General features: G+C 49.7%; 2 protein-coding genes and 1 long non-coding RNA gene across 3 annotated transcripts in view; 1 reads left to right on the forward strand and 2 right to left on the reverse strand.

The window, feature by feature from the left end:
* Window positions 1–26,954, reverse strand: part of LOC309358446 (lysosomal acid glucosylceramidase-like) — a 165,852-nt gene that overhangs the window by 62,132 nt on the left and 76,766 nt on the right. The window lies entirely within an intron of this gene.
* Window positions 1,956–23,153, reverse strand: LOC309358472 (lysosomal acid glucosylceramidase-like). The gene is made up of 10 exons (XM_081891627.1): window positions 23,015–23,153; window positions 19,172–19,363; window positions 16,972–17,118; window positions 12,054–12,187; window positions 10,364–10,536; window positions 8,128–8,365; window positions 6,005–6,232; window positions 5,325–5,488; window positions 4,104–4,229; window positions 1,956–2,565 (listed from the first exon to the last, which is right to left on the reverse strand). The coding sequence occupies exons 1-10, from the start codon at window positions 23,076–23,078 to the stop codon at window positions 2,463–2,465; spliced, it is 1,569 nt and encodes a 522-aa protein (XP_081747753.1). The 5' UTR covers window positions 23,079–23,153; the 3' UTR covers window positions 1,956–2,462.
* LOC309358844 lies at window positions 12,194–19,164 on the forward strand. Its single transcript, XR_014163663.1, has 2 exons — window positions 12,194–12,323; window positions 18,459–19,164. It is a non-coding gene; the product is annotated as an uncharacterized lncRNA (long non-coding RNA).

Consider the following 26,954-nt stretch of genomic DNA (forward strand, 5'->3'; position numbering starts at 1 on the left):
TAAGTTCTTAACCTGAGGTACCACTGTACATGTCTGTCCAGAAGTAAAGCAAGACTTAATTGTCTCTATCCAGCAAGACAGGTACAGAGAGAAAAATTCCCAGCACTGTGACAAATTCCAGGCCCACCTAATGAGTAAACTAGGCAATTTTTATATTTTGGAAAGATGAGGGAGACTGCTTCCACACTGGGCAATTATTGTGGAGTCATACTTTGATCATATTATTATTTTTTATTATTATTACTCTGTGACTTTGATCCCTTCCAAAACAGCATTGTCGTTATATCCATTTCTTCTCTTAAAGGTAGCGCACGGAAATGCCGTTTACCTTCCCACCGGAGTGGTACCTATTTATCTACTTGCACTTTTGGACGTGCTTTTGAACTGCTAGGTTGGCAGGAGCAGGGACTGAGCAACGGGAGCTCACCCCGTCGCGAGGATTCGAACCGCTGACCTTCTGATCGGTAAGCCCAAGAGGCTGAGTGGTTTAGACCACAGCGCCACCCCCTCTGAACTGCAGTGGAGGGGCAGGAATAATGACTGAGAGTGCACCAAGTGAGGAAAAATATTTCATACAATCATAGGCGTCATCTAGTCCAACCCCCTGCAATGCACAAATCACAGCTGAAGAAGCCCTGACGGTTGGCCATCTGACCTCTACTTGAAACCATCAAATGAGGGAGAGTCCACCACCTTCCACCTTAAACACACCCACCCACTATAATAATAATAAATTTTATTTATACCCCGCCCTCCCCGGTCATAGCCAGGCTCAGGGCGGCAAATTGTAAAATTACAGTAAAAACATAATAGGGGGGGGAAAACAAATCAAAATGCAAATTAAAATGAATTAAACACAATAAGGTTAAAAAATGGGGATAAGAACTTGTTGAACAAACAATTTGAATTGGAATACAAGAAGGGGAGGTGTGGGGGAAGTCAAGGAAATATGTCATTGAAAATAAGGATTGTAAATTTTTATGTTTTTTTCTTTTTCTTAAATTTTTCTTTCTTTTCTTTTTTGATTTTGTTTTAAATGTATTGTGGAAAATCTCAATAAATATCTTTTAAAAAAAACAACCATAAGGGGAGGGAAACATAAGGGTCAGACTGAGTCCAAACTAAAGGCCAGGCGGAACAGCTCTGTCTTGCAGGCCCTGCGGAAAGATGTCAAGTCCCTCAGGGCCCTAGTCTCTTGTGACAGAGCGTTCCACCAAGTCGGGGCCAGTACTGAAAAGGCCCTGGCCCTAGTTGAGACCAATCTAACCTCCTTGAGGCTCGGGACCTCCAGAGTGTTGTCATTTGTGGACCTTAAGGTCCTCCGAGGGGCATACCAGGAGAGGCGGTCCCGTAGGTACGAGGGTCCTAGGCCGCATATGGTCCCAATGAAAATCATGCCCCCTTATGTCAACGTTGGGGTCTGAAGAAAAGGCTGGGGCACATCCTCACCATATATTTAAAGCACATTTATAGCCATGGATTCCCTGAAAGAATTCTGGGAGTTGTAGTTTCCTCCCTCACAGAAAGGGGTGGGGTGGGGAGTGTTGTGCACAGGTGTGGTAGTGACCAGAAACGTAACCTGGGATTTCAGAAACCCAAAAGCAGAGTTGCCGTTCCACTTGTGGTGGAAGCAGAACAGCAATGGCTGAGTGCTGCTGAACTGTCTAATGCCTGGAAGTACCCACAGAGGTTAAAACAGACCCAAAGTGGTGCAGTGCTAAAACTGTGAGCACATTTTCAAAGCTAAGCAGGGTCCGGTATGGTTTCCAATTGGATGGGGGACCGTGTGTTGCGATAGGGCGGGGTTGGGCTAGATGACCCTCAGGATCCCTTCCAATGATCCCTTTTCAACTGGGAGATCCCCGAGGATATAGATACAGTTGGGGGTGTGTGTGTGGAGGGGCCACACAGCTCTTGCAGATATGAGGAGGAAACACAGAGAGCAGGCAACGTGGCCAAGTGGGATCTCTTTTAATGCCAGAAGTCCGACGAGAAAAAGTATCACACATAACACAACAACAATAACAACAGGCTCCTAAGCAGCAGGCAAAGAGAACACGTTGTTCCCTTTTCAAATCTGGGCACCCATCCAGCGGGGCCTTCTTCATTTTATTTCATTTCATTTCATTCAATCTGGGTGCTCTCATGCTCAGAGTGGTTCCTCTTCTTGCACTGAACAAGAGAACGAATTTCCGGTCGTTTCCTTCAGGTCTCCCTGCAGTCCGGCTCATTTCAAATGTGCGGCAGAAACAAAAGCGTCGCCACTTAAATCCGCTTTAAGTGCAAGTTCATGAGGTAGATCCCAAACCAGGACCGGTCAGTAGTAGACCCACCAAGTAAGGCCCACTTGGATCTGAGAGGAAGCGAGGCAGGCCTCAAACCAGGCCTGGGTATCATTGTGCATCGTGCTGAAGAAGCTCACAGTTTTCCAAGTGTGGGGGGTGAAATCCTGAGCGCTGGGCTCACTGGCGCTTCCACAGATAAGTCTGGATGGAGTTGGCGGGGATCTCGGTCAGAATAAGGCCATTCAGGTCGGAAATGGCAAAGGGGACATTGAACCCGGAGCTGAGAAGGGGGAAGGAAGCAAATTAAGAACGTGAGAGGAGGAATAAACAATACTTCGTATCAGGACTGCATGGGTTGGTGTTGAACAATGACAGGGCTTTTTAGGTGGTGGCTTCCTCTAAGTGGAATTTCCCTGGTGAGATGGGTATCCCTCCCTCTTATTATTAACATTGAGGAGGATTTTTTAAAAAACAACAACAACACATTCCTGTTCCCCCAAACATTTCATGGCTGAAATAGACTGCTTTCAGAAGCCCTGAAATTATTAGCTTAAGAGGATTTGACTGGTTTTTAAAAAATGTTTTTTACTTTTCTGCATTATCTAATTTTTTTGGGGGGGGGAGGTGGGAAACTGTCTCTGTTCTGCTCCTATGTTTTGTAACTTTGATTACATTTCTTCTCCCTGCATACAGATCAGAATGAATGCTCATTATATAATAAATAAACAAATAAACAAATTTTTATTTATACCCCACCCTCCCCGGCCAGAGCCAGGCTCAGGGCAGCTAACACCAGTAAAATTACAATAAAAACATAATGAGGGGGGACCCAATTTAAAATACAGGTTAAAATACAATTTAAAATGCAGCCTCATTTTAATAGTAGCCCATAGATCAAAACCATAAGGGGAGGGAAACATAAGGGTCAGACTGTGTCCAAACCAAAGGCCAGGCAGAACAGCTCTGTCTTGCAGGCCCTGCGGAAAGATGTCAAGTCCCGCAGGGCCCTAGTCTCTTGTGACAGAGCGTTCCACCAAGTCGGGGCCAATACTGAAAAGGCCCTGGCCCTAGTTGAGACCAATCTAACCACCTTGCGACTTGGGACCTCCAAGGTGTTGTCATTTGTGGACCTTAAGGTCCTCCACGGGGCATACCAGGAGAGGCGGTCCCGTAGGTACCCGTAGGTAACACTTGCTGGAAAACAAGACTGCTCTGGAAGAATAAGGCTGGCCTATCTTTTTAAAAGAGGGACACAGGTGGCGCTGTGGGTTAAATCACAGAGCCTAGGACTTGCCAATCAGAAGGTCGGCGGTTTGAATTCCCATGACGGGGTGGGCTCCCGTTGCTCGGTCCCTGCTCCTGCCAATCTAGCAGTTCGAAAGCACGTCAAAGTGCAAGTAGATAAATAGGTACCGCTCCGGCGGGAAGGTAAATGGCGTTTCCGTGCACTGCTCTGGTTTGCCAGAAGCGGCTTAGTCATGCTGGCCACATGATCCGGAAGCTGTACACCGGCTCCCTCGGCCAATAAAGCGAGATGAGCGCCGCAACCCCAGAGTCGGTCACGGCTGGACCTAATGGTCAGGGCTCCCTTTATCTTTACCTTATCTTTTTTTAAAAGGTTGGATTGACATGATATGGTCAACTGTGCTTTCTGAACAGCTCACCTATCAGGCTAGACTCCCCTGCGGTGCCGGACTGCTACACCACTGCGCCTTTTTGCTTTTACCCTGCTTGCCGCTGGCTGGCCAGGTCTCTCTCTCTCAGTTCCCTGCTTGCAAGATCTGCCCTGTGCCTTTGACCCGAGTGCCCGACACTCACCGGTTAAGAACGACGACCACGGCAGCTCCGTCGGGGCGAAGTACAGCCACATGCTCCAGGCTGCACCCAAAGCCTTTCTGCACTACGCTCAGCCCGATGCGCTGGGAGCCTTCCGGAATAAATTTGCTGCGCAGAGAGAAAGAGAGAGGAGACAGAATCTGATAACTGCCAGGTCTCAGCCAGGGAGTTCCTCATCAGAGGAAGAACAGGAAAGCCTGGCCTTGTGGAAAGCGCTGGGAGATTTATTATTATTATTATTATTTTAGTAATGATTTTGTAATTAAATCTTTTATTAAACCTTCCAAACCATGCAATAATTCATAATTCCAATCACACATACTGTATTGGCCAGAATATAAGCCGCACTTTCCCCCCAAAAAAATCCAACCGTGAAAATTTAAAGTGTGGCTTAAATTCGCGACCTTACAAATATGGCTTTTACGATATCGCTGCTGAAACAGACATACAGTAAAACGGAACAAAGAAATGTTTTATTGCCAGTTTGCAAGCTTGAGACTGTTGTGCAATTAATTCTAATGTCATCCATCGCTTTCCCCATATTTTACAGTGCAGTGTTGATTTTTTATTTGCATTTACAATGTTACGAACAGGTGTTCAAGCCACTGACGGGTCCTCTCTAGCACCTGTAGGATTTTCTTCCACATTTGCCATTTGCAGGTGTGAGTGCCTGCGGAATAGCAATTTGCGATTTTAGCTATTGTTTTCCAAATACTAGATATATGGAACATGGTAAAATAAAACCACTATTTTATCCCCTGAATTAAATTTACTTTTCTTTTTCTCTAATTTTAAGGGAGTGGCTTATATTCGGGTATTGTCTTTTTCTCTCCCCCCCTTTAATTTTAAAGATGCGGCTTATTTGCGGGTGCGGCTTGTATTCGGGCCAATACGGTATCATTTTGTTGTTGTTACACATTTTCTTCTTGACTTCCTGTCACCCCTTCCCTCATGCTTTTTTCAATATTCCCCCTTAGTAGCTGCATTAAAACACATCTATATTTATTTTCTAAGCTCCCAAAGTCCATTCTCTACGTTCTTCCGTTGCTCCTATCTCAAAGCCTGCGCATGATTTCATAGAAGAATGATAGTCTGATAGGTAATCCAGTAAGCGCTGAGGGATTTGAACCCAGGACCCAGGCCAGGCCTCTAACCAGTACACGACATGGGCAGCAAACATGCCAGCAGCAGGCATTGCCTCACCTGAAATGACCCATGTGGTAGAACATCGGCTGCTTATAGAAAATATCGTTGCCCGCATCCACGATGATGGGGCTGTCCACAAAGTTCTTGACCCAGTTGGGTCCGCCTTCCAGATCCAAGGCCAGGTTCCAGTCGATCCAGCCCGTGACGTGTTGGTTAAGGTTCTGTAAGGAGAAGCTGCTCGGTTTTAACTGCAAAGAGTCAGAAGGGTCATCTGTGGCTCCGATCTGGTGGAACGCTCTGTCACAAGAGACTAGGGCCCTGCGGGACTTGACATCTTTCTGCAGGGCCTGCAAGACGGAGCTGTTCCACCAGGCCTTTGGCCAGGGCACAGCCTGACTCCCTCCTTTGCCAATCTTCACAGAACTCTAGCCCAATGGTTACCATCAATTTGATTTGAATTAATTTTATAATGAAATGATTTTAGAATGATTTTTTTTTTTATTGTTGTTAGCCGCCCTGAGCCCGGCTTCAGCTGGGGAGGGCGGGATATAAATAAAATTTATTATTATTATTATTAAATCCAAACCCCTGCAATGCAGGAATCTTTTGCCCCACTCGAGGCTCAAACTCACAACCCTGAGATCAAGAGTCTCACGCGCCGCCAACTGGAGGGGAGAGGAGAGAAGGAGCCAGGGCGGCCCAAACCACCTCCCCAGCCCAGCCACCACAGGTCCTACCGCCAAGATGTTGCGGCTGTACTGGTTCCCCCGATCCCAGGAGCCGAGGACCACGTCCCTCTCCCAAAAGTGTGACCCGGTGCAGGCTTCGGTGGAGATAATGAAGTAATCCGGGAAGAGCTGTTGGGTGATTCCTACTGTGCTGGCAATGGGGGCAATAAAGTCCAGGTACCAGTGGATACCAATGCCGTGGACGTAACGGTGAGCCGGGCTGTCTCCACTCAGTACCTAGCAGAAGAAGAGAAGGAAGCGTCAGTTGATCATCGAGCCAGGGGGGAAGAAATGCACACGGACAGAGAAAGAAAGGGAACAGCAACATCAGGACGTCACGTCCGGCAACCCGCAATTTTCGTTGGCACCTCTGATTACTGCCAACCTCTGTAGGGGAAGAAGGGGGGCATATTAATTCAAAAAAACCAAAAACCTGCAGGCGGAAAAATCATTTAAAAACATACAAATTATTATTAGTAGTAGTAGTATTAGTATTATTATTATGATGATGCAGGGGGGAATCACATTCAAAAACATGTTCAAGTACCGTATTGGCCCAAATATAAGCCGCACCCACAAATAAGCCGCACCTTCAAAATTGAAGGGGAGAAAAGAAAAAGAAAATAATACCCAGGCTGCTTCCTGGGGGAGCCTTGCTGGCAACATAAGGTTGCGAATATAAGCCACACTTTTCACAGTCAGAATTTGGGAGGGAGGGTGGGGAAAACGTGGCTTATATTCAGGCCAATACGGTACATATCTTTTTTCCCCCTTTCCTTAACGTGTGGGCCGCTCTAGCCCCGCCACATTGTGGTAGAGGAGGACTGCTTTGCTCTACCACAAAGTGGCACGGCTAGAGCAGCTGGCTCTTCTTTTTCTTCCTTTGCTTGACGTGCCGCCCGCTCTAACCGTGCTGCTTTGTGGTCGAGCAAAGCTGTTCTCCTCTACCACAAGGTGGCGCTTTGGTGTGATCCACCAATGCAGGTCTACAACAAAGTGGCCCAGCTAGAGCGGCTCACACGGCAAGGAAATAAGGGAAAACAACAACTATTATTATTATTATTATTATTATTATTATTATTATTATTATATTTATACCCCACCTTTCCCGGTTTAAAAACCGGGCTCAGGGCGGCTAACAGCAAGTATATAACAAGGATTAAAATGCGACTTAAAAACAACATAAAAACACATAATGCAGTATCAATGTCAATAAAATTCAAAAATTCAGGGTCATTTTTTTGCGGGGTGGGGGGGCGACCCAGTCAGAAAACATCAAATGATCACCAGGGCTAACTGCTGGCCAAGTTTGTCCTACTAGGGCCAGCAAGGAGACCAGGGAAGAGTATAATTGTGGGGTCCCAGAAGGGTATCTTCATAAAAAAAAGGAAAGGGAAAAGGGAACGGAGAATCAGGCTAATTCAAATTGAAGGCCAGGTGGAATAGCTCTGTCTTACAGGCCCTGAGGAAGGAGATCAAGTCCTTCAGCTCTAGCAGTGCTACTTTCACACAAAAACGTCTCCAGTGGGCTGAAAGCAGCAGTGGCGAGGGAGGGGGGGCAGGCAGGGGAGGGCATAGCTGTCAAGCGTCCCTTATATAGCGGGACAGTCCCTTATCCCAGCACCATGTCCCGCTGCTGTCCCTTATTGATGATGTCAAAGGAAGCAGCTCCTCTCCCTCCCTCCCTGCCGGTCAGGGAGGAGAGAGGCTCCAACTGTGTTGCTTGGCTGCACTGCTCACCCAATAAGGAGCCTAAGAACGACTGGGGGGTGGAGCTTGCATGCCTTGTGCTGATCAAATCGGCCGCATTGCCTGGGGACTCGCCTTTGCTCAGCGCTTCCCAGCGGAGAGGTGACGGTGGTTTTCCTTGCTGCATCCCTTTTGCTGGGTTGCTGCGCTGTGGGAACCACCGCTCGAGGCTTCGTTTGGCTGCTGGCTGGGCTTTCTGCCTTTGGCTCGGAGGGGCTCAGAAGTTGGACATACCTGTGCTGGGGAAATCCCTTATTTTGCCTGCTGATCCCTTATTTTCGAGGCTGCTGGTCCCTTATTTTCAAATCCGTAAGTTGACACCTATGGGGGAGGGAGCTTACTGGCAACTCCTTTTTTCAAATAAAACACCGTGCGGTACCCACCACTTTGGCCCAGCTAGGCAAATGTATGCGGTTGTCATCCAGGATTATGAGCCGGATATCCTTGTAGGAGCTGTTTGCCAGGGCAGGGCCCAGATCAAGAGCAATAAAGTCCCGCTGCTGCTCAGCTGTGAAGCCCAGACACTGGAAGGGGTAGTTTTCCAGAAGCCCTGCGCTAGGTTCATTTTCCGCCGTCACCGCCCAGAAGGTCACATTCCGCTTGGCGTATTCATCCAGGAACCTGGCAGAGGGACGGGGGGAATATACCTGTTGCTTTAAGTGAGACTGCCTCAAAACCTTCGATTCTAAGCAACCATAAAAGGTAAAGGTAAAGGTACCCCTGCCCGTAAGGGCCAGTCTTGACAGACTCTAGGGTTGTGCGCCCATCTCACTCTATAGGCCGGGGGCCAGCGCTGTCCGCAGACACTTCCGGGTCACATGGCCAGCGTGACAAGCTGCATCTGGCGAGCCAGCGCAGCACACGGAACGCCGTTTACCTTCCCGCTAGTAAGCAGTCCCTATTTATCTACTTGCACCCGGGGGTGCTTTCGAACTGCTAGGTTGGCAGGCGCTGGGACCGAGCAACGGGAGCGCACCCCGCCGCGGGGATTCGAACCGCCGACCTTTTGATCGGCAAGTCCTAGGTGCTGAGGCTTTAACCCACAGAGCCACCCGCGTCCCTAAGCAACCATACTAAGGTATAAATCTGTGGCGCGACTGCCTTTGGAATGCCGTGTTCGGTTCCGGTCGCTTCAGAAACAATACTGTAGGGTTGGAAAAGGTTCGGGGGGAAAGGGCAATGGAAACGAGGATGAAGCAATTATTAGGGACCTTTTCGTTTGGAGAAAAGAGAAGTTTATGAAATTTACACCTGGCATGGGGTAAGTGGCCAGAGCAAAGCTTTTCTCCCTCCTTCCTATCAGAAGAACTTGTGGACGTTCAATGAAGGTTAAAAGATGGAGGTTTGAGGACAGATTTTTTTTAAAAGGACTTACTCACACAGGGCAAATGATGGCACTTGCTCCTACACCAGCCAGTGGCAGCCACCAACCTAGATGGCTTTAAAAGAGGATTTGACCAATTCAAGGAGAAGGCTGCAAATGGCCAGTAGCCACAATGGCTAAGATTGCTGACAGGAGGCAACAGCCAGGCTGGCCCAACTCACAAAAACTACGTAGATGGGTAAAGGTAAAGGGATCCCTTGACCATTAGGTCCCGTTGTAGCCGACTCTGGGGTTGCAGCGCTCATCTCGCTTTGCTGGCAGAGGGAGCCAACGTTTGTCTGCAGACAGTTTTTCCGGGTCATGTGGCCAGCATGACTAAGCCGCTTCTAGCAAAACTAGAGCAGCGCACGGAAATGCTGTGTACCTTCCCGCCAGAGTGGTACCTATTTATCTACTTGCACTTTGACATGCTTTCAAACTGCTAGGTTGGCAGGAGCAGGGACCGAGCAACGGGAGCTCACCCCATCGCAGGGATTCGAACTGATGACTTTCTGATCAGCAAGTCATAGGCTCTGTGGTTTAACCCACAGCGCCACCCGCATCCACGTAGATGGGTAGTTTTCTTTCTTTCTTTCTTTCTTTCTTTCTTTCTTTCTTTCTTTCTTTCTTTCTTTCTTTCTTTCTTTCTTTCTTTCTTTCTTTCTGGCCTAGAGACTACTCTGTGTGTGTGTGTGTGTGTGTGTGTGTGTGTGTTTAAATGAAAGCTCACAGCCCCTGGCCAATGAAGGCCCTCGCACACATGCCATGGCTGGCAGCCTGTGGACCAGACAGCCAAGGGCTTTGGCTTAGCACGAGGCAGCTTCTTACGTCCGCCCTCACAACAAGGTCGGTCAGACTCAGCGACTGGGCCAAACCTTCCCAGTGGGGATGTGAATCCTGGTCTCCCAGAGTCCAGCACCATGGATCCACGCTCAGTGGTGGAGGAAGGGGGGGTGCAGTCTGCCCCAGGTGTCATCACTGGGGGGGGCCCCACAAAATGTATTTTTTAAAAATTGGGCTCATGAAACTTTAGGAGTGACGTGGTGGCTTAGGCGCCGGCAGGTTCTGCGCGGCCTGAAACGGCAGCGTGGGACTTGTGTCTGTCTACCGCCTCTCCCTCAGCCGCCCTACAGCTGAGGTGGAGACGGCGGAGAGGCTCGCCCTGTCCGCATGGGCGCGGATCGCCCTGCCACACCACTGTCCTCTCTCTCTCTCTCTCATCTTCAGTCCCCTCCCTCCGCTAATACCAATTTTACCTGACAAAATAGTTGGCCCACGCCTTGTGATACCGGTCTCCTGCCTGCCCTTTGAGGGACCCCTTCCCTTTCCACGCATTGCTGGTTTTCATCCAAATCGGAGAGGACCAGGGGCTGGCCATAAGGGATAAGGGTTTCTTAGACATAGCCTTGACACGGTGAACGAGGGGGATCTGTGGGGAGAAAGAGAACAAGGAGCCGGTGAGGAAGACTTCGGACAAAAGGAACTGAAGCTCCAGTTATTCCTTCGCGAGGTGCAACTCGTTTGATTACAGCTCAAGGCCGGAAGGACGCCTCTGCATATTCTAGAACAAATCCTTTTAAAACCATTTTTGGGGGTTGTTGCCATATCATCATCATCATCAGGTTCTAGTGGTCAAACCAAATACAGGTTATAGCGAAAAACAAAGAAAGAAAGAAACGACGGGTCTCAAAAGCATAATATAGCTCATATGATGAAAACATAATAATCCACAAATGGCAGAAAACTTAGGGCACCAGACAGGACTCTTGGGCTTTCCTGAGTTGAGAAGCTTTTATTGCAAACTTCGCTGTGTTAAACATAACCGGTTTGTTCGAACTAGGCAGCAGGGAATTGATTTTATCGACATTGGCCCCCGTATCTGAAAAATAAAGTCCCACTGCAGGTCATCCAGGGAGAGGGTGGCCCACTGGACTTTACACCCAGGGACAATAAGAGTTGAATTTCAGCAACATCTGGAAAGCCAAAGATGTTCCCCGCACCTGATATAAATTAAATAAACACCGACAACTGGGAAACATTGGCCTGCGAGCGCTCCAATTGGAGAACAGCCTTTACCGAAGGTGTCATGGGCTTTGAGGATGCTCAAACTCAGGACAAAAAGGAGAAAAGAACTAAGAGGAAGGCACGCTTGGCAAACCCTCACTGTGATCAACTCCCACCCGGAAACCTATGTCCCCACTATGGAAGGACGTGTGGATCCAGAACTGGCCTGTACAGTCGCTTACGGACTCACTTTTGAAAACCGTGTTTATGGAGAGAATCTTACTCAGCTACGAGGGATCGCCAAAGAAGAATATAAATTACCGTATTTTTCGCTCTATAAGACGCACCAGACCACAAGACGCACCTACCGTATTTTTTGCTCTATAAGACTCACTTTTTCCCTTCTAAAAAGTGAGGGGAAATGTGTGTGCGTCTTATGGAGCGAATGCAGGCTGCGCAGCTATCCCAGAAGCCAGAACAGCAAGAGGGATTGCTGCTTTCACTGCGCAGCGATCCCTCTTGCTGTTCTGGCTTCTGAGATTCAGAATATTTTTTCTCGTTTTCCTCCTCCAAAAACTAGGTGCGTCTTGTGGTCTGGTGCGTCTTATAGAGCGAAAAATACGGTAGTTTTTGGAGGAGGAAAACAAGGGAAAAAATATTCTGAATCTTATAAGCCAGAACAGCAAGAGGGATCGCTGGCCAGTGAAAGCAGCGATCCCTCTTGCTGTTCTGGCTTCTGGGATAGCTGCGCAGCCTGCATTCGCTCCATAAGACGCACACACATTTCCCCTTACTTTTTAGGAGGGAAAAAGTGAGTCTTATAGAGCAAAAAATACGGTAAGCAAGATAAACGTCACAGGCCTCTGCCCACGAGGGGGGAAGGCTGCAGCCGCCACCCCCTGCCTGCCAACCCCCTGCCACCTCCGCGGCTGCCCCACTCACTTTCAGTTTGATGTCCTCGTGAACCAAGCTGAAGTTCTTCAGCTCAAAGTCGTACGGCGAGTCGTCATAGGAGTAAGGGCGCACGGAGAAGTCGCAGCTTGCCATTGGCATGCGCAAGAGGTTGTACTCGATTCCTGCAGGTGTGGAGGAAGAGAAGACCACCTTAGACCAAGTCAGAGCACCGATGCATCGAGCCGAGTGCTGCATCAAGCTACAGGTAGAACTCAGAAAATTAGAGTATCGTGGAAAAGTTCATTTATTTCAGTTGTTGTTTAGTCGTGTCCGACTCTTCGTGACCCCCTGGACCAGAGCACACCAGGCACTCCTGTCTTCCACTGCCTCCCGCAGTTTGGTCAAACTCATGCTGGTAGCTTCGAGAACACTGTCCAACCATCTTGTCCTCTGTCATCCCCTTCTCCTTGTGCCCTCCATCTTTCCCAACATCAGGGTCTTTTCCAGGGAGTCTTCTCTTCTCATGAGGTGGCCAAAGTCTTGGAGCCTCAGCTTCAGGATCTGTCCTTCCAGTGAGCTTTATTTCAGTAATTCAACTTAAAAGGTGAAACTAATATATGAGATAGATGCATGACATGCAAAGCCAGCTCCAATATTGGTCTATTTGCAATCCTTGTTTTGCTGATTTCATTTAATATTCTAACTTTCTGAGACTGTTAATTCGGGGTTTTCATCAGCTGTACATCACAATTATAACAAATAAAGGCTTGACATATCTCGCTTTGCATGTCATGAGTCCATCTCATATATTAGTTTCACCTTCTAAGTTGAATTACTGAAATAAACGAACTTTTCCACGATATTCTAATTTTCCGAGTTTCACCTGTATATTCTATCTTTATCACCAAACTCCGAATATAATTGCACACTGTATTAATTAACATTATTTTTTAATATATTAGTGGCCATGTGATAAGTTTAGCTTATAAATTTTAGTGTTTAATGTCTTAACTTGTATATTGAGGTACTTTTATAGCTCTGTTTAGAGTAGGTAATGTCTTGATAATATAAATGTTTTAAGTTTTTTGTATCAAGCCAGTATATTTTCTTTTAATTGTTGAATGATTCTGTGTATATTGCGGCAGCATTTGGCTGTGTGCAATAAAACTGACTGACTGACTGTGGGTCTCCTGGAGACTGCTGGACTCCGGCTCCCACCAACCCCCCGCCAGCATGGCCAATGGGCAGGGCTGATGGGAGTTGTAGTTCCGCAACATCTGGAGGACCACAGCTTCCCTGGTCTACTCCAATCAGCTGCCACTCTTCCAGGATCTCTCTCAGCCCTTCTACCCAAGTAGAAATGTTGGGGACTCAGGCTTCTGCACGCAGAGCCTCTGATCTCCGGGGCTGGATTAACCATTAAGCAAAACAGGCACATGCTTAGGGCATCGAGGGAAAGGGGGCACCGCGTAAATTTTCCATTAACATTAATGGCCACAGATTGCTCTGCTGAGCGTTCATTTTCTCAGCTGGAGAGTATCAAAAAATTCCAGCAGAACTACTATGCAACAAGGCAGGCTGGATGCCCCTATACCATGCATAGAAGCAGATGTGTTACGTAAGGATCCGATCAAAGACTTTGCCATTAGAAAAAAGCAGATTTTTAAAGAAATATAAATAAAGTGGAAGTATATAAAAAAAAAATTCCTTCCAGTAGCACCTGGAAGAAGTGTGCATGCACACGAAAGCTCATACCAAGAACTAACTTAGTTGGTCTTTAAGGTGCTACCCGAAAGGAATTTTTTTTGTTTTGACTATGGCAGACCAACACGGCTACCTATCTGTAGGTATAAAAAAAAAACATTATTCCCCATCTTACTGTCTGTTTTGTTTTGAAAAACTAAAAAAACTACAGTATTTTTCGCTCCATAAAACGCACCTAGTTTTTAGAGGAGGAAAGGGGGAAAGCCCCATTTTGGGGGGGAATCCACTCACAGTTGAGCAGCTGCTTTTGCAAAGGGGAAAAGCCCTGTTTTTTTGAGGATCAGCTGAAAGTTGAGCAGCTGCTTTTGCAAAGGGGAAAAGCCTCCTTTTTTGAGGATCAGCTCAAAGTTGAGCTTACCATATTTTTCGCTCTATAAGACAACCAGACCACAAGACGCACCTAGTTTTTGGCAGAGGAAAACAAGAAAAAAAATATTCTGAATCTCAGAAGCCAGAACAGCATGAGGGATTGCTGTGCAGTGAAAGCAGAACAATCTTGCTGTTCTGGCTTCTGGGATAGCTGCGCAACCTGCATTCGCTCCATAAGACGCACACACATTTCCCCTTACTTTTTAGGAGGGAAAAAGTGAGTCTTATAGAGCAAAAAATACGGTACTTTGCAAAGGGAAAAAATCCGGGTTTTTATGGGGTTCAACTCACAGTTCTGCAGCTTCTTTAGGAAAGGAAAGGAGCCATTTCTACAGTTTCCAGACAGATAATCTAATTAGCCTGTCACATGTCGCTGGGGAAACAAACAGCCTCCGTCTGCAGAACATTGAACAATGGAAGCCTGGGCAAGGGGGCAGGGCCGGAAAGGGAGCCAGCGATCGACCACACATTTGCTCCATAAGACGCACAGACATTTCCCCTTACTTTTTAGGAGCAAAAAGGTGCATCTTATGGAGCAAAAAATACGCTATTCTACAATGTATTGTTGTCTATACCAGTGTTTCCCAACCGGTGTTCCGCAGCACACTAGTGTGCCGCGGAACGTTGCCTTGTGTTCCATGGGAGGGAGGCAGGCGAGGCGGGCGGCGAGAGGCGGGGCGGCGGCGGCGAGCACACGTGGGGCGGCGAGCGAGCTCCCTCCCACATCCCATCGCCGCTCGCTTCGGCCGGCCTACTGGAGGAAGGCGCGAAAACCTCGCGCATGCGCAGGCCTTCCGCCTGCGACAGCCCACTAGGCCGGCCGAAGCGAGCGGCGATGGGATGTGGGAGGGAGCTCGCTCGCCGCCCCGCGTGTGCTCGCTGCCCGACTCGCCCGCCTCCCTCCCACGGCACACCAGCCTACCTCTGTGGGAGGGAGGCGGGCGAGTCGGGCGGCAAGAGGCGGGGCGGCGGCGGCGAGGAGAGGTCGCCCAGCGCGGGGCTCTCGCCGTCTGCCTGCCTGGCTGCCTGCGAGCTCGGCGGGCAGCGCTTCCGCCCACAGCGCCCGCCTCGCGGCTCTCATTCCCTGCCCCTGCCAAAGCTCACCCAGCCAAGCCGCGCTCTCCTTCCTGCCTCGCTTTGCTGCCTCCTCCCCCCCCCACCCCCAAAGCTTGGAGGTTCCCCGGCAGGAAGGAGGGAACTTAATCCTCTCCAAGGGCTGCGGAAAACAGACATGCAAATGGGGGCTTCCCAGCTCTTCAAGCGCCGCCGGCTTTCTTCGGGAATTACCGCCCGCCGAGCCCGGTAACGCTGACAGGCCGAGCCGCTTGGCAGCGCAGCCGGCAGAGTGTGGGAAAGGGCGGCCGCCACGCACCGGGCAAGGCGAGACTCGACGGGGAGGACACCGGCAGCAGCGCCCCCCCCCCAGAAACCCGCTCCGGGCAGGTAATTCACAGAGAGTGGACAGAAGGAAGCCTTAAAGGGCTTCAGCCTCCCAGAGTGGCGGGGAATAATAATAATAATAATGATAATAATAAAATTGACAGGGGGTGTTTTTCTAGGTGAGGGGGTGGGGACTGTAATAACAAAAAAATCAGCTCTATATCAACCGCTGTTTTGCAATGAGGAATTGCAAATAAGGAAGATCAAAAGGAGAATGTTTTTTTTGGGGGGGGACTCTCTTCCTCTTCCTCCTCCTCCTCTCGTTCTTGCTCCTCTTCCTGGCAAAAGGGCTGCTGAGACCCCTTCTCTCTTGGGTGCCGGTGGGTGCTGTGACGTTGACGCTGCTGTGGCAAGTGCCTTTACTTAGCAGAGTGCATTCCCCTTTACACAGGAGGGGAGGGAAAAAAATTGAAACTTACACTTTCGTGCGTCCCTCCCGGCGCGACGCTGCGCGCTGACGTCACGGGGCTGTAATGGTGGTGTGCCTCGAGATTTTTTTCATCAAACAAGTGTGCCTTTGCCCAAAAAAGGTTGGGAAACACTGGTCTATACAGTGGTGCCCCGCAAGACGAATGCCTCGCAAGACAGAAAACCTGCTAGACGAAAGGGTTTTCCGTTTTGGAGGCACTTCGCAAAACGAATTTCCCTATGGGGTTGCTTCGCAAAACGGAAAAATATTGCGAGTTCCCGCGGGGTTTTTTCGCTCCCCCCCCTTTTCCTAAGCCGCTAAGCCGCTTAACAGCTGATCCCTAAAAGCCGCTAGACCGCTAATAGTGCTAATCCGCTAAGCTGTCAATGGGCTTGCTTCGCAAGACAAAAAAACCACTAGACGAAGAGAAACGCGGAACGGGTTCTTTTCGTCTTGCGAGGCACCACTGTATTTTGAATTACATATATATGGAGGGCACCAAAAGCTTTGAAGTGCTTGGGACCTCTAAAGATCTTAATTCATGAGGCCAGAGGAACATTGCCTGGCTGTGAAGGCCACTCCCTGCAAGGTCTTTTCCACCTGGTCTAGGGGGCGAGGCCCAGACTCACCAGCCCTACTGAAGAGGCTGCACAAGAGGCCGGGGAAACATCGTCCGGCTATTGTTTTATTGATTGATGTACTTAATATGCTGTAAACCGCTTTGAGATTTTTATTAAAACTATAAAGCGTGAGGTTCCTAGTTCTAGGGGAATTGTTGCTGAATCTGGTTCAATGGACCATTGCCCACCATCCTGGGCTCCGCAGCCCCTCTGATCCCCCCAGCTCAGAGCCAGGAATCAGGTCTGGATCCTTAGCTGTTGACAATGTAGCCTCCAAAGACCTGGTCACTGCTGGATGGATCCAGCCCTTTCCCTGGTCTCCCCAAGTGCTGATTGCCCCAACCCCCAGTCCCTGAGCCCTTACCTTCATCTGAGAAGTAGGAACGTAGCAGATTGTCCTGGGTTTCTTTTGTCAGAGAGTAGACATTTATGCCAACCGAGTCAGTGATGGAGCCCCCAAAGCCTTTGATGATTTGGTACCGCTGGGCCACCTCCAGAACCAGGACCAGGGCTGAGCAGCAGAAATACAGAAGGAGAGAAGGGTGTGCTTTCAGCAGGAGTGAGACATCCACCAGGGCCTTTTCAGTGCTGGCTCCCTGGTATGCCATCATTATTACCTTTCCAGGGGAATTTGAGAACATTTGTGTTTAGCCAGGCTTATAGAATCATAGAACTGTAGATTAGGAAGGAAACCCCAAAGGAAATCTAGTCCAATGCAGGAATCTCAACTAAAGCATCCATGACAGGTGGCTATCTAATCTCTGCTTGAAAACCTCCAAGGGAGAAGAATCCACCACCTTCTGAGGAAGACCGTTCCACTGTTGAACAGCTCTTACTGTAAGAAAGTTATTCCCGATATTTAGCCGGAATCTCCTTTCTTGTAACTTGATTAGCAGACTACTTAATTTCTGATTTATTGATAGCATTCCCCCACCCCCATCTCCCGTGTGTAGATCTCCTCTCAGTCTCCTCTTTTCCAGGCTAAACATACGCAGTTCCCTCAACTGTTCCTCATAAGGCTTGTTTTCCAGACCCTTGATCATCTTGGTTGCCCTCCTCTGCACATGTTCCGGATTGTCAACACCCTTCTTAAATTGTGGTGCCCAGAACGGGACACAATATTCTGGGTCAAGGACATGTTCTGGAGCAGGAGAAAACAAGCTTGCTCCATCTTCCACGTGACAGTCCTTGAGATATTTGAAGATGGCTATCATGTCCTCTTTTCCAGGCTAAACATGCCCAATTCCCTCAACCGTTCCCCATAAGGCTCGGTTTCCAGGCCCTTGATCATCTTGGTTGCCCTACTCTGCACACCTTCCAGCTTGTCGATATCCTTCTTATATTAAGGCACCCAGAACTGGACACAGGACTCCAGGTGTGGTCTGACCAAGGCAGAACAGAGCAGGACAATGACTTCCCTTGACCTGGAAGGTCAAAAAACCTCGAGATCACTGGGCTAGTGTCATGGATTGGCTTTGACAGCTAGCTTACATCCCAACTCTCTGATTCTCTCACACCCAGAGGACTCCAAAAAGTCACCAGCGCTTTCACGCAAAGCCGTCACTTCCCCAAAGCCTCTTGGGTCAAGGAAGCCTTGACCTGCCAGCCAAAAGGAGGGAGCCAGGCTCATTTCTCCAGGAAGGGAAGTTCCAACAAATGTTGCTTGTTCATGTGCAACTGCAGCTGTTGTTCATAAAGCAAATATTCAAGGCTGTATGCAAAGTGGGCCAGTGTCATCTTCATGTCAATGTCATCTTAACTTGGGGGAAGACAAATCACTATACAGAGAGATTTAATAATGCAGAAAAAATAGGATAGAATATTTTAGATTTTCTCCTCTTTGTTGTTTAGTCGTTTAGTTGTGTCCGGCTCTTCGTGACCCCATGGACCAGAGCACGCCAGGCACTTCTGTCTTCCACTGCCTCCCGCAGTTTGGTCAGACTCATGCTGGTAGCTTCAACAACACTGTCCAACCATCTCGTCCTCTGTCATCCCCTTCTCCTTGCGCCCTCCATCTTTCCCAACATCAGGGTCTTTTCCAGGGAGTCTTCTCTTCTTATGAGGTGGCCAAAGTCTTGGAGCCTCAGCTTCCGGATCTGTCCTTCCAGTGAGCACTCAGGGCTGATTTCCTTCAGAATGGAGAGGTTTGATCTTCTTGCAGTCCATGGGACTCTCAAGAGTCTCCTCCAGGACCAGAATTCAAAAGCATCCATTCTTCGGCGATCAGCCTTCTTTACGGTCCAGCTCTCACTTCCATACATCACTTCCATAAACCCCTTCATGGATCACTGCCTTGGCATGGCGAAGGGGCTTGAATAACTCAGAGAAGCTATGAGCTATGCCACCCAAGATGAACAGGTCATAGTGGAGAGTTTTGACCAAACATGATCCATCTGGAGCAGGAACCGGCAAGCCACTCCAGTATCCCTGCCAAGAAAACTCCATGGACAAAGACAACAGGCATTTCCCCCTCTAGATTTGTGTAATTATTTTTATGTACATTAATAGCAAAGTTTTACGTGAAGCAATAAATGAGAAAGAAACAAACAAACAAAAAGGGGTACCTGGGGTGGTCGTTTTCCCCTGGAATTTCCCTTCGCTGCGCTCCATCCGGCTAGTGGACTTGCTGCTTTCGTACTTGACGAAGTAGCCGGCCGGTGGGAGGGAGACCGGGTCCTGCGTGTCGCAATAGGTGCTGTTGCAGACGCAAACCATCGAGTCCCGGCCAAAGAACTTTGGGATGCAGGGCCGGCTACCTGGATGCGATAAGGAAGAGGTCAGTTGTTGGGTGGGGCAGAGCAAGACCCACAGCTTCACTCCAAGGCCCCCCCAGGAAAGACATACATGGAAGGAGAACAGGGCAGCCCTTATAAGGGGACTCAGCATGGAAAAAAAACCCAAAATGATATATTGTATTGGTCATACTATGTCATCTGATGGTGAAATTAGGGTGACCCAATGCAAAAATTCTGAGGATCCATGTGGATCCGTGTTTTGTAACTACAGTGGTGCCTCGCAAGACGAAATTAATTCGTTCCGCAAGTCTCTTCGTCTTGCGGTTTTTTCGTCTTGCGATGCACGGTTTCCCATAGGAATGCATTGAAAATCAATTAATGCGTTCCTAGGGAAACCGCCTTCAGACCAGGTCCGGGGACAGTCTGTCCCCCGAGCTCTTCTGAAGGCTGTTCTGAAGGCTGGCGGTGGGAAGAAAAGCCCTTCTTCCCACCTCCCGCCCCGCAAGCTCCGGGGACAGGAGGGCTTTGCTGCCGACCGCCAGCATTTTAAAAGCCCCTGCTGTCCCGGGGCGATTTTAAAATGCTGGCGGGCGGGAGCGAAGTCTCCGCTGCCCCGAGGAGATTTTAAAATGCTGGGGGTCGGCAGCGAACGCTTCGCTCCCGCCTGCCAGCATTTTAAGATCGCCCGGGGCAGCGGAGAAGTCTCCGCTGTCCCGGGAAGGCAGGCGGGGGGAGCAAAGACTTTTGCCCCCGCCTGCCTTCAGAAGAGGTCCAGGACCTCGTTCCGATGCCTGGCGGCGGGGGGAGAGGTTCCCGCCCCACCGCCCGGCATCGGGGCATCGTTCCGATGCCCGGCGGCGGGGTGCGAGGTTCCCGCCCCCCCCGCCCCGCTTCGGAGCAGCGTTCCGAAGCCGGGCGGCTGGGGCAGGTGTTCCCGCCCCCCCCGCCCCGCTTCGGAGCAGCGTTCCGAAGCGGGGCGGCTGGGGCAGGTGTTCCCGCCCCCCCGCTTCGGAGCAGCGTTCCGAAGCGGGGCGGCTGGGGCAGGTGTTCCCGCCCCCCCGCTTCGGAGCAGCGTTCCGAAGCCGGGCGGCTGGGGCAGGTGTTCCCGCCCCCCGCCCCGCTTCGGAGCAGCGTTCCGAAGCGGGGCGGCTGGGGCAGGTGTTCCCGCCCCCCCGCCCCACTTCGGAGCAGCGTTCCGAAGCCGGGCGGTGGGGGCAGGTGTTCCCGCCCCCCCGCCCCGCTTCGGAGCAGCGTTCCGAAGCCGGGCGGTGGGGGCAGGTGTTCCCTCCCCCCCGCCCGGCTTCGGAGCACCGGGAGAAGCGATCTCCCCGCAGCCCCTTGCTTCAAAAGAGGTCCGGGGGCAGCGGGGAAGAAGCGCTGCGCTTCCCGCTGCCCCCGGACCTCTTTTGAAGCAAGGGGCTGTGGGGAGATCGCTTTTCCCCGCAAACCCTTGCTTCAAAAGAGGTCCGGGGGCAGCGCGAAGCGCTTCCCGCTGTCCCCGGACCTCTTTTGAAGCAAGGGGCGGTGGGGAGAAGCGATCTCCCCACAGCCCCTTGCTTCAAAAGAGGTCCGGGGGCAGCGGGAAGCGCTTCCCGCTGTCCCCGGACCTGGTGCTGCAGGGAGAAGATCGCTTCTCCCCGCTGCCCCTTGCTTCAAAAGAGAAGACCCGCTGTCCCCTGGGCAAGCTTCGTTTTGCGAAGCAAGCCCATAGGGAAATTCGTCTTGCGAGGCAACTCGAAAACGAAAAAACCTTTCGTTTTGCGAGTTTTTCGTCTCGCGAGGCGTTCGTCTTGCGGGGTACCACTGTACGTTTTTGCACCACTGCAGCCCCATGAAACAGTGGATGCGTGATTTTTTTGGTGCAGACTGTAGCCATGGACATGCTATGTGATCTGATGGTGAATTTGGGGTGACCCAATGTAAAAATCCTGAGGATCCATAGGCTTTTACCTCCCTGCTCTCAGGCAGCCTCCTTTATCGCTAGCCTCCCTTATCTCTCTCCCGATCCCTTACTGATCAGCTGCTTCCTTTCAACACTCCCTTCCCTCTTGTTTGCCTTAGTGTCTTTTCCTTAGCTGAAGCAGTTTTTTGCTCCTCCTTTTCTTCTAATTTCTCTCCTCATTGCTTTGGTCCTGTCTTCTCTCCTAGCAAGTTTGCTGTCTTTACCTCCCCTCTCCCAGGCAGCCTCCTTTATTGCTAGCGTCTCTTATCTCCCTCCTGATCAGCAAACGGTCAGCAGCCTTGTTTCAACACCCATCTCCCTCTTTCAAAAAAAAAAAAGCATGATCTGCTTTTAGCCCCTGGGCAATTCTGCTCCAGGGACCATGCATTCGCACAGACATTTCCCCTTACTTTTTAGGAAGAAAAAAGTGTGTCTTATGGAGCGAAAAATACGGTACACACATTATACCGGGCCGCTACCCCTAGACAGTGTGACTGACCCCTAGGGCTCTGCACGCCTTTAGGAACGGCCCTGTTTACACTGCAAAATCCAGTTGCAGGTCCCACTTGTTGTATACTGATGTTCCTGGTCCTCTGAAACAGTTGACCTGAAATAGTTCCTCTGCTGTGCTCCGGGCAATGCAGTCCCAAAATAGTCAAGAGAATTCTATAAATATAACGACTACTCAGACTGTGGCCTTCATTAGCCAGTTTCAAAATGCCTGTCAGCAGTGTGAATCAGAAAAAGCATAATGACAAGAACAAGAACAACAATAATTTAGATGCCGCCCATCTGACTGGGCTTCTCAACAATTATAAAACCGCAGTAAAAAATCCATCATTAAAAAGTTCCCCATACAGGGCTGCCTTCAGGTGTCTTCTAAAAGTCAGATACTTGTTTATTTCCTTTACGTTCTGACAGGAAGACGTTCCACAGGGCAGGCACAACTACCAAGAAGGCCCTCCGCCTATATTCCTGCAGAGTATTTAATTTTTAAAAATGGCATAGTGCCCTGGAGCCACAGAATCAGAGGCAAGCGAACTCTGGCCTCTGCTATTGGTGAGGAAAGGCAGCAGGAGGCCTCACAAATTCCAGAGTGGTTTCTCCATCAATGCCTCTTCCCAAAGAACTCTGGGAATTCTAGTTCTGGGAGAACATGGGTGTATCCTAATAACTCTCAGCACCCATGACAAACTACAGCTCCCATAATTCTGTGGGGGGCGGGGAGAGCCAGGAATGTTTAAAGTGATAAAGTGTTTTAAATGAATGTGGCCTTAGCATCTAGCTGTTTTGAGCTGTGCATCCAGAAAACTGCTCCCAGCTGGTTCTAGGTACTCCTCATTCTGCACTTCGGACATGAGGTAATGATTCTGGGCCCATGAACAGACTAGAGCAGCCTTGCTCAACCTGTGGGTCCCCAGTTGTTGTTGAACTACAGCTCCCACCACCCCTAGCTAGCAAGGCCAGAGTTCAGGGATGATGGGATTTGTAGTCCAACAACATTTGGGGACCCACAGGTGGAGAACCGCTGGACTAGAGGAATGAGCAACAGCTTTACTCTTCAGGGCCTCCGGGGCCAAAATTGTGCAGCAGCAACTGGGCTCTTGATTCAGGTTGCCAACTGACCGACTTCTCAGAACTAAGGGAATATCTCCAAATAACAAACTCTACACAAGTCCTTGGTGATTTTCTCCCCAGCGCGCAAACAGCTTCACCAACATCTTACTCACCCATCACTCCAGCTGCTACGTGCAGCAAAAGCAAAGCCAGAAGTCTAGCTCGGCAGAACCCCATCGTGGCGCTGGAGTCCAAATGGTGTCAAAGCTGGACGAGGATGGACCCGGGAGAAGAAGGCCCACCTCTTCGCATCTGCACACAAGGAGAAGAGACTTTTAAAACCTTTCAAAGCATTTTAGACAGTTGCCCCAAACCCAGAGTTGGTTGCGTGGCAATACCCGCCCCCTCCCACAGATGGGTAAATAAAGACACGGACAACAGAATTTAGGTTAATGGGCGAAAAATGGCCACAACTTTATTGATTAAAGGTAAGAGCGGTATTGGCCTTAGGCATTGGCCCTAACAGACTATCCGGTTCTAACCGGGAAGGGTTAAACACCAGCAGGGGGAGCCACCCGAGATGCACATCTGTAGGCGAGAGAAAAGGGGCGAGCCCAGGCTACCCTGACCTTAAGTGCCCTCCAGAAGATTCGCCCCCAGACGCCACTCATTGGCTGGCACCGACACTGAATAATAATGAGTACCTGAGTCCCGCGGGGCTGGAGCTAGCCCCGCGAGAGTGTGGGTGGGGTCGTGAGCCCCGCAACCCCCCCCCCCTGAGATCGGGAGTGGCTTTCCAGCGAGTCTGGGCTCTTCTTCATTTGCAGCAGGGCGATGTATGGTGCTAAATGCTGCAGGTGCGCCCCTTTACCCTGGGCTTTGACAACTGAGATAAATGCTCAAATGTTAGAATCAGGGGTGTGTTTTTTTTTAGCTGGAGCTTGCCAGAGCACAGCACTGCCAACCCTCAGCTGGGCAGCACAGCTTCTCGGCTAACAGCTGACACATGGGAAAACTGTCCTGGTCCTTTCTGCTTGGAGCTGGAGAGGCAGGGCTGGGGAATAAGGAAGGAGCTTCCCCGCTCATCACCACACGCAATATCATGTATGTGCGCAGGCGCCTGGAACAGAACCTCTGTAAATGGGGAGTCCCCTGTACTAGAATAAAGGTTCATTCGAGGGGAGTTTCAGCACCTTTTCTTTCAGGAAGAAAGCACAGATTAGGGCACATCTTGTTCTAATTTGTTTTAAACTAATTTTTAATGCGTTTTTATAATTGCTGCAACTGCCAGGACACTGTGATCCAGCGCCAAGGGCCTTCTGGCGGTTCCCTCACTGCGAGAAGCCAAGTTACAGGGAACCAGGCAGAGGGCTTTCTCGGTAGTAGCACCCGCCCTGTGGAGCGCCCTCCCACCAGATGTCAAAGAGAAAAAGAACTACCAAACTTTTAGAAGACATCTAAAGGCAGCCCTGTTTAGGGAAGCTTTTAATGTTTAATAGGTCATTGTATTTTAGTGTTTTGTTGGAAGCCGCCCAGAGTGGCAGGGGGGACCCAGCCAGATGGGTGGGATATAAATAATAAATTATTATATTATTATAACTGTGTCCTTGGGGCGAAGGGTGGGTGATGAAATGGAAAGGAAACCGGCATGACAACAAAAACAGCAGCCTGACTCAGTCTAAAGTTGCTTCCTGTTTTCTTCAGATACCAGCTTGACCTGCAACCCTTCCGAGCCAGCGGCGGGAAGGCGGGTGGTGTAGAAATCCGCCCCAGCTCGCGATTAAAGGCAGCCCTTCCTAATCTGCATTTTTGAAAACTGCAGGCAAGCCGAAACATAGCCAGGGCATGCCTCTGTGAATTTCCCAATGCCGTTCTCCGGTCAGGTAACGTGTACGAAGACATTATAGACAAAGATCAAAAACTGCATGATATGTATTGCGCCACGGTGGCTGCTATCGCCCTTTTGGACTAGGAGAGCGGAAGGCAGGGAGCCAACAGTAGGTGGCGCCATAGGCAGCTGATTCCACTTTTGCCCCTGTGCTGGTCCCGTGGGTTTCTGTGAGGCGAGGTCCGAGTCCAGACCAAGGTCAAGGGTGCAGTATTGAGGCTGTCTGTCAAAGCTGAAGCTGGATCCAAGGCAGGGAGTCGGGTGAGGTCAGGGTGCAGGCAGGAACTGGCTACCAACAACGTTGCTCGTGCAACTTGGGACTAGGGCTGACTGGCTTTTATCTGCCCTGAGGCATAGGGCAGCCCCGGTCCACAGGTGACTCGTCTCTCCTGGCCTGCAGGCGAGCACTCATCCTGCGGGAACTTAGTTCCCTCTGCCTCTCTGCCCTGAGCCTCTGCAGCTCAGGAAAGGCTGGAGGGTTACTGGACCCAGAGGCAACCTCACCTTCCCCTGACGGGACTGAGAGTGGAGCACCTGCAGGCAATGGGTCCTCCATCACCTCAGGAGCCAGAGCGGACTCAGCTGGTGCCTGCACCTGAGGATCCAGCACAGGTGAGGACCCTTCAGGCTCAAGCCCCAGCCCCGGCTCAGCTGGTTCTGGAGCCGGGGAATCCTGTGCAGGCTGGGATTCCTCAGGTTCAGCCTCCGAGTCCGATTTAAATCAAATCCCCCCTGCTTCAGATGGATATTTCTGTGACTGTTATTATATCTAATTTCAATGACCTTGCTATTTCTATCTTTACCGCTTCGGGTCAATTTTTGGCGCAAAAGAATTCAACTAGTCAATATGAATTGATAACAGCAAGAACAAAAACAACTGAGTCATAATCCAGCCAAGAGAAATCTCACCTGGATTAATTGCATGCGTTGAGCCGATCCGTGGATTGGTCAGCTTAATTTGCATGCATTTGCCTGAGCATAAAACCATCTTCCTGAAGGGGGAAAGCTCTCCTTCCTTTTGGAACATGTGATTCAATACTAGCAAGAGAGGCTCTCCTCTCCAGATCCAGTTAGCAACATAGCATGCTTATTCTGGGCTAGCTACAGTTCCCCATCTGTCTTCAAGGGCAGTCCCACGTAACACACATTGCAGTAATCAAGCGCTGAAGTTCCCAGGGCATGGATAACTGCAGCTGCTCACTGTCTGTGCATCAGCCTCAACCCAAACAATGTTCTTCGTGCCACTGAGGCTACCTGAACATGAAAAAATTATGTTAATTGCTCTCCTTGGGCTGTGTTCCCTATCTGTTAAGGAAAGTACTACATGTTCCAGAATTGAATGAGCCTGCCAATTATTTCAGTCAATAGTCCTGCCCTTGAGCTTGTGTTAATTCTACTCAAAGCACATGTTCTGAAATTTGTCATCACAACCCCTTGGAGCCATGCATTTCAGTGGGTCTATACCACGGGTGGCCAACTCCCAAGAAACTGCGATCTACTCACAGTTAAAAACAGTGAGTAGATCGCAGTGATCTACCCCCGTTTTTTTAGGGATTCAGGATTGAGGTTTTTTTTAAGAAGGAAGGCCTGGTTTTTTCAGGCCTATGTTCCTGAGCTTCTTTGGGGAGAGCCATTGATCTACCACAGTCCAGTGATCTACTAGATCACAATCTACCTGTTGGACATACCTGGTCTATACTAGCCAGAACTTAGCTGACTTACAGCTCTTGATAATTATCACTCTTATAAACCACATGACTGTCAAAAATGCATTATTACTGTAAGTATTCCACAAGTGCATCCCAGTCTATAAGGGGGTGTCTTGACCTAAGACAACCGACACCGTGAAACAGCCGCAGGGATCGCGTCCTTAGTGAGTTTACAGCCAGGACGGCCTCTGAACCTAGAGCATCTTGGCTCACAGCTCACCCTCATGGGTGTCACGAGGGAGGGGCAAAAAGGCGCAGGCCAATGATGGACTATATGGGATTGGCAGAAATGTCTGGCAGAATCCGAGACCAGGGAGAAGAGTCGGCGGAAGAAGATTGGAAGAAATTTAAAGATTACCTACAGAAATATTGCAAAATTAATGAATGTTAGAATGATGTTGGATAGAAATTAAGTGGTTTCCAGCTGTAATGTCTTTAGGGAATATGAGAAACAGGCTTAGAAACAGGTTAAAACTTAATGGTAAGGATTTGCTGAACTAACAATTTGAATCGGAA

Source organism: Podarcis melisellensis, assembly GCF_964234715.1.
Source record: "Podarcis melisellensis genome assembly, chromosome: 16".
In the NCBI taxonomy this organism is placed as follows: domain Eukaryota; kingdom Metazoa; phylum Chordata; class Lepidosauria; order Squamata; family Lacertidae; genus Podarcis; species Podarcis melisellensis.